The 12,433-nt window shown below is 44.1% G+C and overlaps 1 protein-coding gene across 1 annotated transcript; it reads left to right on the forward strand.

The window, feature by feature from the left end:
* The first annotated feature begins 285 nt into the window (after positions 1 to 285).
* Positions 286 to 12,218, forward strand: LOC146965602 (NACHT, LRR and PYD domains-containing protein 6-like). Its single transcript, XM_085765067.1, has 9 exons — positions 286 to 610; positions 751 to 783; positions 956 to 1,257; positions 1,687 to 2,553; positions 2,638 to 2,753; positions 2,867 to 3,040; positions 6,004 to 6,177; positions 8,403 to 8,449; positions 11,656 to 12,218. Exons 1-9 carry the CDS (start codon positions 367 to 369, stop codon positions 12,216 to 12,218), a joined length of 2,520 nt encoding a protein of 839 aa, XP_085621193.1. The 5' UTR covers positions 286 to 366.
* Positions 12,219 to 12,433: the final 215 nt, after the last annotated feature.

The following is a 12,433-nucleotide window of genomic DNA, read 5'->3' on the forward strand; positions in this document are numbered from 1 at the left end:
GATGCTTGATTTAATTTATGCACACCAAAACAGAATTATTTCACACACAAAAAAACTACCTGGGTCAAAATTATGAGACTGTGTCTGAGTGAACACTGAAATACCTTCTGTCTATTGTTGGCCATCACTGCTGTGAGTCACACTGATGTTTGTCCTGTGTAAAGATGGAGGACATTTCAGATTTATCCTACCAGTGTTAAATACTAAGTTTAAGTAATTAACAAACATATTACAAATATTACAAGTATTAATTAACAAACCAGGGATGTGATGGCACTAAATAGAGTCACATCCCTTACCATGATAAATGGTGGTATCAGTCTTAGTGAAACAGTGTCACTGATCTGATTCTGTCAGGCAACAAAGATGGCGACGCCTGTGAAGGAGCAGCTGCTGCGGATTTTGAAGAATTTGGGGAGTGCAGAGCTGGAAAGCTTCCAGTGGTACCTGCAGAATGATGACTTACTGGATGGTTTCCCTGCCATCCCAAAGTGTGAGCTGGAGGATGCAAGAAGAGAGAAAACGGTGGACTTGATGGTCAACATGTACACTACTGAGAATGTTCTGCAGGTGGCGACGTTCATTCTGAAGAAGATGAGAAATAATGAAGGTCAGTCATGGGAAGTGCAGCCAGGGTTTTACCATTGTTAAACCTCTTGGCTTTGTAACTATTTCCACACAGAGGACAAAGTCAACTGGGTTGGTCCTGCTACTCCTCATGATTAATGATTCCCTTCATTCCTCCAACAGGACAAGACCCGTCAGCAGCAGCAGCAGCAGCAGGTAAAGTTCAGCACCTTTTGTGAGGGGATGTCACATTTCACAGTTGTAGTCATCACCATGACTACATGAATTTAGATTAAAATATTTCTGTGTGTTTACATTCATTTACTATGACCTGTTGTTACGAGGACTTTTACCTTACTGTCCTATTACCTGTTGTTTATTCATTCAGAAGCTCTTCACAAATGCCAGCCTAAACTCAAAAACAAGCTGAAGGAGAAGTTCCAGTGTGTGTTTGAGGGCATCGCTAAAGCAGGACACCCAACCCTTCTGAACCAGATCTACACAGAGCTCTACATCACAGAGGGAGGGGCTGGAGAGGTCAATGATGAACATGAGGTCAGACAGATTGAAACAGCATCCAGGAAACCAGTAACAACCATCAGACAAGAAAACATCTTTAAAGCCCCACCTGGAAGAGACCGACCAATCAGAAGAGTGATGACAAAGGGAGTGGCTGGCATTGGGAAAACAGTCTTAACTCAGAAGTTCACTCTGGACTGGGCTGAAGACAAAACCAACCAGGACATACACTTCACATTTCCCCTCACCTTCAGAGAGCTGAATGTGCTGAAAGAGAGAAAGTTCAGCTTGGTGAAACTTGTTCATCACTTCTTCTCTGAAACCAAAGAAGCAGGAATCTGCAGCTTTGATCAGTTCCAGGTGGTCTTCATCTTTGACGGTCTGGACGAGTGTCGACTTCCTCTGGACTTCCACAACACTGAGATCCTGACTGATGTGACAGAGTCCACCTCAGTCAACGTGCTGCTGATCAACCTCATCAGAGGGAACCTGCTTCCCTCTGCTCGCCTCTGGATAACCACACGACCTGCAGCAGCCAATCAGATCCCTCCTCAGTGTGTTGACATGGTGACAGAGGTCAGAGGGTTCACTGACCCACAGAAGAAGGAGTACTTCAGGAAGAGGTTCAGAGATGAGCAGCAGGCCAGAGAGATAATCTCCCACATCAAGACCTCACGAAGCCTCCACATCATGTGCCACATCCCAGTCTTCTGCTGGATCACTGCTACAGTTCTGGAGGAGCTGTTGGAGACCAGAAGTAGAGGAGAGCTGCCCAAGACCCTGACTGAGATGTACATCCACTTCCTGGTGGTTCATCTAATACTGAAGAACGTCAAGTATGATAGAGGAGCTGAGACAGATCCACACTGGAGTCCAGAGAACAGGGAGATGATTGAGTCTCTGGGAAAACTGGCTTTTGAGCAGCTGCAGAAAGGAAACTTGATCTTCTATGAATCAGACCTGACAGAGTGTGGCATCGATATCAGAGCAGCCTCAGTGTACTCAGGAGTGTTCACACAGATCTTTAAAGAGGAGAGAGGCCTGTATCAGGTCCAGGACAAGGTGTTCTGCTTCGTCCATCTGAGTGTTCAGGAGTTTCTGGCTGCTCTTCATGTCCATCTGACCTTCATCAACTCTGGGGCCAACCTGATGTCACAACAACAAACAACCTCCAAGAAGACTGAAACAACAGGAGTCAAATCTGCAGAGACAATCTTCTACCAGAGTGCTGTGGACGAGGCCTTACAGAGTCCAAATGGACACCTGGACTTGTTCCTCCGCTTCCTCCTGGGTCTTTCACTGGAGACCAATCAGAATCTCCTGCGAGGTCTGATGACTCAGACAGGAAGTGATTCACGGTCCAATCAGGAAACAGTCCAGTATATCAAGAAGAAGATTGAAAAGACTCCCTCTGCAGAGAAAAGCATCAACCTGTTCCACTGTCTGAATGAACTGAATGATCGTTCTCTAGTGGAGGGGATCCAACAGTCCCTGAGCTCAGGAAGTCTCTCCACAAATTATCTGTCTCCTGCTCAATGGTCGGCTCTGGTCTTCATCTTACTGTCATCAGAAGAAGATCTGGACGAGTTTGACCTGAGGAAATACTTTGCTTCAGAGGAGGCTCTTCTGAGGCTGCTGCCAGTGGTCAAAGCCTCTAACAAAGCTCTGTAAGTGTAGAGATAGTTGGATTTATTCATCATTATATAAAAACCCTTCTGTCTTTCAACAGGACAGATAATAAACTCCTTTCTTCTTTAATTCCTCATGATCATCTCTTCAGACTGAGCGGCTGTAACCTCTCAGAGAGAAGCTGTGAAGCTCTGTCCTCAGTCCTCAGCTCCCAGTCCTCTAGTCTGAGACACCTGGACCTGAGTAACAACGACCTGCAGGACTCAAGAGTGAAGCTGCTGTCTGCTGGACTGGAGAGTCCACACTGTAGACTGGAGACTCTCAGGTGAGGATACATCCAGCTGTTTATCTGATGACACTTGAACACAGCAGCAGGTGTTGACAGATGGTTCCTGTGTGTTGTTGTGTGTGTTCAGTCTGTCAGGATGTCTGGTCACAGAGGAAGGCTGTGCTTCATTGGACATGTTCATGTTTTTAGTGAACGTTGAACTGAATGAATCAGTTTATAAATGATGAACCTGAGCAGCGTTCACTGTCCCCAGAGTGAACACTGCTCAGGTTTTATGACAGTTTTACATCACGTCTCATGACGTCTCCATGGAGACGGCCGAGCATCACTAGTATGTTGCTGTGGTACAGACGGTACAGACACATCTACTACTGCTGAAGACAGTTTGTTTGAGTGTTTGATGAACAAACAAGTGAAAAAAGAAAAAAGCCCCTGGATATTTCCACATACAGTTTACCTTCACTACACCTGGGGTCTCATTTATAACCATTGCATACGCACAAAACGGGCCTGAAAGTGGCGTACGTGACTTTCCACGCCAAGGTTGAGATCTATAAAAAACAAACTTGACGGGAGAATGTGCGCAGCTCTAAGCAAACTCTGACCCAGGCGTACGCATGGTTTGGAGGAAAATTGGAATTGGCGACACAGACGGTGTGGTGGTGAACTGAGGTCAGACTCAGGAAATGTAGAGTGAGAAGAACGATTATGCATTAGATCCATGTTGCCACGGTGATTTTATTCAACAGCGCCCTTATTTTGCATCGGACTGGTGTTTCAGAAACATCTTCTTAGAATTTAACTTAAAATTCAAAATCAAAATTCCTTCTCTATATTTAATCACCACCATCTCTCCGTCATATTGTCCACTCCCAGAGCGCAGGAGGGGGAGAGGACGGCGCTGCTGCATGGGATAAATACATGGTGTAAATAACTATCCTGTGATACTGTGTGAACATAGGATCGAGAGTCAATTAAATCTCAAACCCTGGAAAAAAAATCCAGTAGCCTAATCGTTTGCACAATTGTTACATTCTGTTTTCTTGTTATCAAGAGAAGTGTCATGTTTGATCATTCCTCAGAATGTAACTGATTCCGCTAATTATTCAAAGTTTTATCGATCAGTCTAATTACTGTAAATAATACAGCGGTGAGCCCCGTGCGTATGTAATTCTGCACCACGGCACCGCTGGAGGAGAAAGGAGGGAGAGGGAGACCATGATGAATGGTTAATAACTCGTTTCAGATTAAAACTGTTGTCATTGTTGTAACTATGTGCCGAACCGGGTCCAGCATGTGAGAGGGCAGCGCACTGGAACAACACCGCGTGCGTTCTGAGCCGCTGACGCCGTTAACAGCTGCAGCAACACGTCACGTCGCCACTTTCACACCTGCAGTTAATTCACAACAACAGAACGTCAGGCTCATTGACATGCAGATCACATTCATGTGGTGGTTTGCATTGACCATCTACGGTTAAAACAGGGCATGTACAGGGCGGAACGTGAAGCGGATTCAGCTGCGCACACTTGTAGGAACTCTCTGATTTATAAAGGGAAGTTTGCTTGCAAGTGTGCGTACACAGGGTTTTATAAATCTGAATATTTACTGGCACACGCAAAACTTGGCTGTTGGGCGTACGTACCCTTTTAGTAACGATCCCACGCACAGTTTTATAAATAAGACCCCTGGTCTTTCACTTTCAGCAGAACATGACTCAATGTTTATGTGGTAAAATATTTTCTCAATCTCAACATTTTGTTTTTTAGTTGTAAATGTAACTCATGTCTGTGATTCTTCAGGTTCATTAATTCATAGAGTTTGTTAGTGGCAGTGAGTAGAGGCTGGTGATGGAGGTAGAAGGAGGTTCTACTGAAAAACAACAGCTGATTATTTATTTTAAAAATGAACAGAACAAATGAACATGAATTAGTTCATTTTTCATCTATATGAACTGAACTTTTAAGGAGTTCTTTTTAAGTGTGAACTGACACAAACACTGACTGAAGAAACTAAACTGCATGTGGTGGTGGTGGCTCACTGAACATCTGAAGTGGTGTGAACATTAAAACACTGATTCCAGGAATCTGGTCCAATATTTTATTGTTTGGAGAAAACAATATAGATGATAGTTGGTGTGGGTAGTGGATGATTTGTTCTGTACAATGAAATAATAATGGAACATTACACATTATGGCATCAAACAAATAATAAAGATGAATGAAGTTATTTTTCTTAAACCTTATTAACACATCCACAGTTTTGGTGATTCACTTTAAGGTCAAACTCAGGTCTCTAGTATGAGATAAAAATCAATATGATAACATTCAAACAACATGAGCAACTTAAATCAATAAAGAAAGGAAGTGAGGTCAGTACAGTCACATCAGGTGCGTTCGAGATGAACTGAGCCTCGCCTGGAAGGTCGGCGAGAGCAGGCGGCAGCAGCAGAGGGCTGTGTGACTGTGGTGATGCAGGCAGGGTGGAGTCTGTGATTTTAACACTGTACAAACAACAAAACAAATATATACATATATGATTATACAAAGATGAGTGAGAGATCACAGTATATAATCAAATCTATCTATAAATCTATTCATACAAACTGGAACATGTTGAGTAAGAAACACTGTAAACTCTCAGGTTTGTGTTGAAATGTTGTGTATTTATGATTCTAACCTGTTATTTCCTTCATATTGAGAATGTGAGTGTTTTTCCTTGAATTCCTCTTCAGACTGAGCAGCTGTAACCTCTCAAAGAGAAGCTGTGAAGCTCTGTCCTCAGTCCTCAGCTCCCAGTCCTCTAGTCTGAGACACCTGGACCTGAGTAACAACAACCTGCAGGACTCAGGAGTGAAGCTGCTGTCTGGTGGACTGGAGAGTCCACACTGTAGACTGGAGACTCTCAGGTGAGGATCCATCCAGCTGTTTATCTGACGCCACTTGAACATAGCAGCAGGTGTTGACAGAGGGTTCCTGTGTGTTGTTGTGTGTGTTCAGCCTGTCAGGATGTCTGGTCACAGAGGAAGGCTGTGCTTCTCTGGCCTCAGCTCTGAGCTCCAACCCCTCCCATCTGAGAGAGCTGGACCTGAGCTACAACCATCCAGGAGCCTCAGGAGTGAAGCTGCTGTCTGCTGGACTGGAGGATCCAGACTGGAGACTGGACTCTCTCAGGTATGGAGAGGCTGCTGCAGCCACACACACTGTCTGATAGAGGAGGAGGAGCTGGAACATTTGCTATGGCCCCGTTCACACCTGGTCACACCTGGTATGAACATCTGTCTCAGGTGCTCCATGCATTGATGACATCAGATCCCATCACTCAGACCATATCCAGAGATGGTGTAGGCCACAGTGAAGCTCCGCCCACTCCACTGACGTCCTCTGTCTCATTCTGACTCGTCCCAACACAGTTTATACTGAAGCCAAAATCTCAGAGTGTTTCAAACATGAGCTGTGCAGCTTTCATCAGTCACAGTGATGAACTACTGGGACCAGGAGTTTCTCCTCCTGATGACTTCAGTGTCTCATCATGACTCACTGTGTCATATTCAGGAGAAGAGATGTCAGTGATGAAAGCAGCTGTTGGCAGCTGTGCTCTGAGTCTCTCCAGATGTTTGGATCAGACTTTATTTCAGAGTGTATCAGGAAACATTTCAGCTGCAGCTGGTTGAACTGCTCCTGAACCAACAGAGTGTTTGACCTGAACAGTCCCAGAGACTGTAGACACCTGTTGAGTGTGGACACACTAACAACAACACAGCAACAAGAATCAAAGCATGTCCACTGCTCAGAGACATTCGTCTCCCATCGTCTCCAACCAAGGAGGAAATAAGAGACAGAAACCAGGGGGCACCATCAGGTCTCTGTCTGGTCAGATATTGATGATCAATAATCAGCTCAGTCTCTCTGAGATCCTGGTCTTGTCCTGATGAGATGTGTTGTTGTGTTGAGGAGACAGTCAATCACAGTGTGACATCCAGATGTCCTCACTGTCCAGAGGCCTGGAGCTGTCAATCAGAAGACAGTGAGTGTAGTGAACAGTGTAATAATCAGTGTTTGTGGCTGAATGTGTGTGTGATCAAACAGCTGTTTTCAGACTGTGTGTGTGCTGACTCCAGATCAGATGAAGCCACAAAGAGGCTCCTTAATGAAAGTCTCCAGCAGCTGGAGCTTCACTTCCTGTCTGAGTCCATGTGCTCTGAGCTGAGCCTGCTTCTCTCTGCGCTACAGTTTCTCTGCTTCCTCTGGACTCTGACTTCAAGTCCAGTCAAAATGTGTGGACAGGTTTGATGGAGCTCAGGACTGGTCCTGAGGACGGCTGCTTTATTCCACATGATGTGACTGATCTCCGTGAGTCAGTGTGTTGCAGCTGATCTGTGTGAAGAGCAGAGAAGAACAGAGTCATTGATCATGAGATCCTGATCCGTCCTGTCACTGTGATCAGATGGTTTCTATTAGAGCTCCTTCATCCACTCACTGCTGCTGTGGCTCCTGTGGAAACCTGCTCACAGCCTCATTCTTCAGCTTCCTGGGGAGTTTTCTTCAAACAAACACAAGTTATGTTCACACTCAGTGTTTCTCACTAAACTCACTTTGTGTTTCACTGAGCTCTCAAAATCTTACCAAGAATATTTGTCTTATTCGACAAGTCAAAATGTCATTTCTAGTCAAAATAAATCTAATTATACTTAAAATAAGACTCATCACATTTTAAAAGTAGCTTGTTTTTAGACACTTTTTAATTTTTTCAAGCAAATTTTCCACTTTAAATAAGTAGAAAAACCTGACAGTTATTACAAGCACAAAAAACTTGCTTTCACTGGCAGATTTTTCTACTTATTTCAAGTGAAAATTTGTTTGAAACAAGTGAAAATGATCTAAAAACAAGTTGATTTTAGGTGATGAGTCTTATTTAAAGTGGAAAGAGATTAGTTTTGACTAAAAATGAGACATTTTGACAAGAAATAAGACAACTGTTCTTGGAAAGATTTTGAGTTTTTGCAGTGCATCCACTTTTCACAGCTGCACTCTTCTTCTTTCCTGGTGCATTGTGGGATATCTGGGCTGGTCAGCTCCACCTGTTGTGTCTTCATCTTCTTTGCTGTGACGTGTGTTTGTGCAGCTTGAGAGTCAGAGAGTGAAAGTGTGTGTCTCACACTGCAGTGACATCAGATGGAGAAAAGACATGATGAAGTGTTTCCTCCTGGTCTCCTCCTGCTCTGTATCATCACTAGATAAAGACTCCAGCTCCTTCTTCTCTGTGCTCAGTGTTCATCCAGACATACCAGCCTCCATGTGAACACAGTGATAAAACAGTGTGTGTGTGAGAGCCATGTAATGTCCATGTGTGCATGCTGACAGAGAAGGTGCTGCTCTGACCCCCCTCCTCCTTTCAGGGTGGAGCCTGCTGGAGTCCCATGGTTGACACCAGGTCTGAGGAAGTGTAAGTCTGTTTTTACTTTGATTCATGGAAACGAGGGATGCACATGTTGAACCGTTTAACCGTTAACCGATAACAAGAACTTTGACCGATTAATACTATCAGTTATTTATTAGCTCCTTGTCGTCAACTCGTGGGGGCGTGTCGACAAGTGCAGATTTCCACGTGCCTTCAGTCATATTTCGCGGTAAAAAGTTCCACAGGAGGACTGACAGTATGTGCAGCAGCCCCCGTGAAGGAAGATCAGACCATAAATGTAGCTACACAGACATAGATGTGAATCACCTGTAACAACGGCGCTGAAAAACAATGAATGAATAAATAAATAACAGAGGAGGCTGATGCAGCTCTCCTGCAGCTCCACAGAGGAGCTCTGCTGCTCCTTCAGTCTGGTGTTTGGCTGCACTTTGTAACTAAAACAGTTCTACACTGGACGATCTAACCTCCATATGAGAGATCAGCTGAGACAGAGCAGAGTGGATGTGGCACTGATCAGCTGTCACAGCGCACGTGTGTATTTAAAGGGATAGTTCAACATTTAGTCAAATTGGCCCATTGCCATAATCCCTATAGTCATAGCAGTAGGTTTGTTAATTTAATTGTCGGTGCAAGCTGTTTTTAGAACGGTGGAGCAGAGCCGTGAGCTGCCGTGAGCTGCTCAGAGCTACGCTACGGAGGCTCATGGGATTTCTTGGTTTCCCTCATCAAACTCATCAAATACACAATCCAACAACTCCACAACGCTCTGGTGGACAAGTTGTGACCTGCACAATCACCACGCTATGAGATAATAACACAACGTTACCAGACAGAGTTGTTTTAGAGGGAAATACAGAGACTGCTTGATGAAAAACTGTCCCTGAAGGCAACGCGCATCAGTGGTTTTACATGAATTTACCTCTAAAACAACTCTGGCTCTGCTCTGCCGTTCTAAAAACAGCTTGCACCGACAATTAAAGGTAATGAACCTACTGCTATGACTATAGGGGTTATGGCAATGGGCCAATTTGACAAAAGGTTGAACTGTCCCTTTAATGGCAAAAAAAAAAAAAAAATTAAATGGAGCGTCGTAATCTTATTGGTTAACGGTTAATAATCGGTTAACGAGCGTCGGTTATCGGTCAGAAATTTTTTTCAAAATGTGCATCCCTACTGGAAACAAAGCAGCACATTCAACCATCTTCACACTGTCACATCACTGACCTCATGAGTCTTCATCAAACTGTCAATGGCCGCGTTTCCCAGATTTGTTAAGAAGCTCTTAGCGCTAAGATCTTCTTTGGAGCGCTCTTAAGAACGCTGTGAAAGAAGAACGTGTTTCCCAGAGTCGCTCTTAGCTTAACCCTAGAACACTAACGTCGGGTGATTTTCACCCATGAAATTATTGTTTCATAATTTTCATTATGTTGCTGTTGTCTGAGTTTCGTGGGTCCCTGTAGCTTCATACTGCTCACTGATGTCATTGAAGGTAGGCATGTTACCCTGCTCCCATCCCTAGTTTTTTCAGCAGGCACATGTTCGGGTGGATTTCACCCGACGTTAGTGTTTATGTATCTAAATCTGGCGACCATTTCTGGTGATGCTGAAAATTCTTCTTTTTTCTTTTTACTCCACCAAATAAGGCTCAAGTGTCCCACAAATGGGTGGTCTGAAGGACAAAGTCCCAGCTCCATTAGTTTTTTTTTAAGGAAGTTTTTGTTAAAAAAACAAAAAAAAATCACAAATTTTGGACGTTTTTTTATAGGGTCACCATGACACCTTTTTTTCATTTTGTGAAACATTGTACAGTGGAAAATTAAGGAAGTGTACTTCAATTTGCCATGTATTGTTGTATTTTAATATACTTTGGTGAGAAATATTTTTTTATGGGTATATTATATCGGGTAAAAAATACCCGGCGTTAGTGATGGTGTTACTTTTTGTAACGTTAGTGTTCTAGGGTTAAGAAGATCTTTCACTAAGAAGGAAATGTAAGATCGAGCTGACCCACTCTTTCGAGTCTTCTTAGCGACTTTTTAGCACTTTTTCAAGGCAAATCAATATCACACTAAGCAAGATTTAAACAGTGCACATCGTATGTTTAAAACATATTAAATATGTGCCGAAATAAAAAATAGAGATAAAAAAATAAAATAAGAACAATAGCCTAAATAACCTAAATATGAGGAATAACGTGTGCTCTGCACATCAGGCACACAAATAAAATTAATCATCATGACTATCATTTATCATAATTTTTACGCACACATCCACGTCCCATATCTGCATGAACATCAAAAACACAGCCGTTCTTAAATCAACCCCTAGTGTCGCTGTTGCATCGTGTTTTTATGCAGTCAGTATCACGGAGTGTGGCAGCCGTGACACCGATCCTCCCGTGCCATTTTATACTGGCACTAAAAAGACTGTCACGCATTAACACTCCACTGCCTAAATATATATGTAGCCTATATACACATGTAGCCTTGCATTGATCACTCAGTGATGATGAGAAAAGAAAAACGTGTTGACCACCAAAATAATTTTCTATTGGGAGGATCTGAACCCAGACCACAGCAATGCTTCAACTTGCAGTGGGGATACTCTATGAAGTGAACTATTTGCTACCTTGTGTTTTCATCCTTTCCAGAGTTGTCTGGCTGTAAACCAGCCAGCCCCTGCGCACGTTTTTATTTTCACACACATCAATCACATGGTCACGCAGCCGTCTCGGCCGCATCATTACGCGGCTGTGCCGTGTCACCTACGGCCAGTCCGTCGCTGCCCGAGACCAACGCGGCAACAACAGCGGAGAAGTTTCTAATCAGGCCCGCCGACACCTGTGTTAACCTCATGTTTGACAAGTGGAAATCCCGTTTTGGGTTTATTCATCGCCCGTCGGTGCAGCTGCGCTTGTCACTGTGTGTGATTTATGCGCGTAATAGGTGGCGTGTGATATAATAATCGATTTGCCTGGCATCGATTGATTCAGTTTCAGTACTGTGGTGGTGGACAGCTCCCGTTAAGAGCTTCTTAAGAAGCTTCTTTGGCGTGATCTTAAGAAGGCAGTTAAGAACGCATCTGGGAAACACCCGTATCTTAGCGCTCCGTCTTAGCCGAACCCTTCTTAAGAGCCTTCTTAAGTCCTTAAGAAAGATCGAATCTGGGAAACGCGGCCAATAACTGATCAATGATCAATAACTGCAGCTGTGTCTTGTTCTGTCCATCAGATTCCTGTCGACTCACAATCGACACAAACACAGTGAACACAGAGATCAAACTGTCTGACAACAACAGGAAGGCGACATGTGTGGAGGAGGATCAGTCATATCCTGATCATCCAGACAGATTTGACTACTGGTATCAGCTGCTGTGTTCAACTGGTCTGACTGGTCGCTGCTACTGGGAGGTCGAGAGGAGAGGAGACGTTTCTGTATCAGTGAGTTACAGAGGAATCAGCAGGAAAGGAGACAGTAGAGACAGTTGGTTTGGAGGGAACGATCAGTCCTGGAGTCTGATCTGCTTGAGTGGTGGTTACTACGTCTGGCACAATAGCAGAGGGACAAGTATCACCTCCTCCTCCTCCTCCTCCTCCTCCTCCTCCTCCTCCTCCTCCTCCTCCTCTGTCTCTAACAGAGTAGCAGTGTATGTGGACTGTCCTGCTGGCTCTCTGTCCTTCTACAGAGTCTCCTCTGACTCACTGATCCGCCTCTACACCTTCAACACCACCTTCACTCAACCTCTCTATCCTGGGTTTTTACTCAGGCCTGGTTCCTCGTTGAGTCTGTGTTGAGTGAAGCAGAGTCTCCTCCTGTCACAGAAACCTTCTCTCTGTTGAACAGACAGTTCAGTCTCTACACGTCTGTCTCTGTCTCTCACTCACGTCGTCTTCACAGGACAGAGATGAACACAGTTTAATAATGAACTCATCAGCGTCATGGCAACAGAAAAATCACTGGGACCTGAAAAACAAGAAGAAGTTTATGAGAATCACTGAGAAGAGTTTAA

This window comes from Trachurus japonicus, chromosome 21, assembly GCF_045865225.1.
Source record: "Trachurus japonicus isolate A0001 chromosome 21, Traja_1.0".
NCBI classification, from domain to species: Eukaryota; Metazoa; Chordata; class Actinopteri; order Carangiformes; family Carangidae; genus Trachurus; species Trachurus japonicus.

Bases quoted from the DNA above. Each gene is read 5' to 3' on its own strand.
- LOC146965602 (XM_085765067.1), top strand. From the start codon at position 367: ATGGCGACGCCTGTGAAGGAGCAGCTGCTGCGGATTTTGAAGAATTTG. The intron at 1,258-1,686 runs GTCTTAACTCAG...ACTGACCCACAG, and splicing joins TGGCTGGCATTGGGAAAACA to AAGAAGGAGTACTTCAGGAA. The intron at 2,754-2,866 runs GTAAGTGTAGAG...TCATCTCTTCAG, and splicing joins AAAGCCTCTAACAAAGCTCT to ACTGAGCGGCTGTAACCTCT.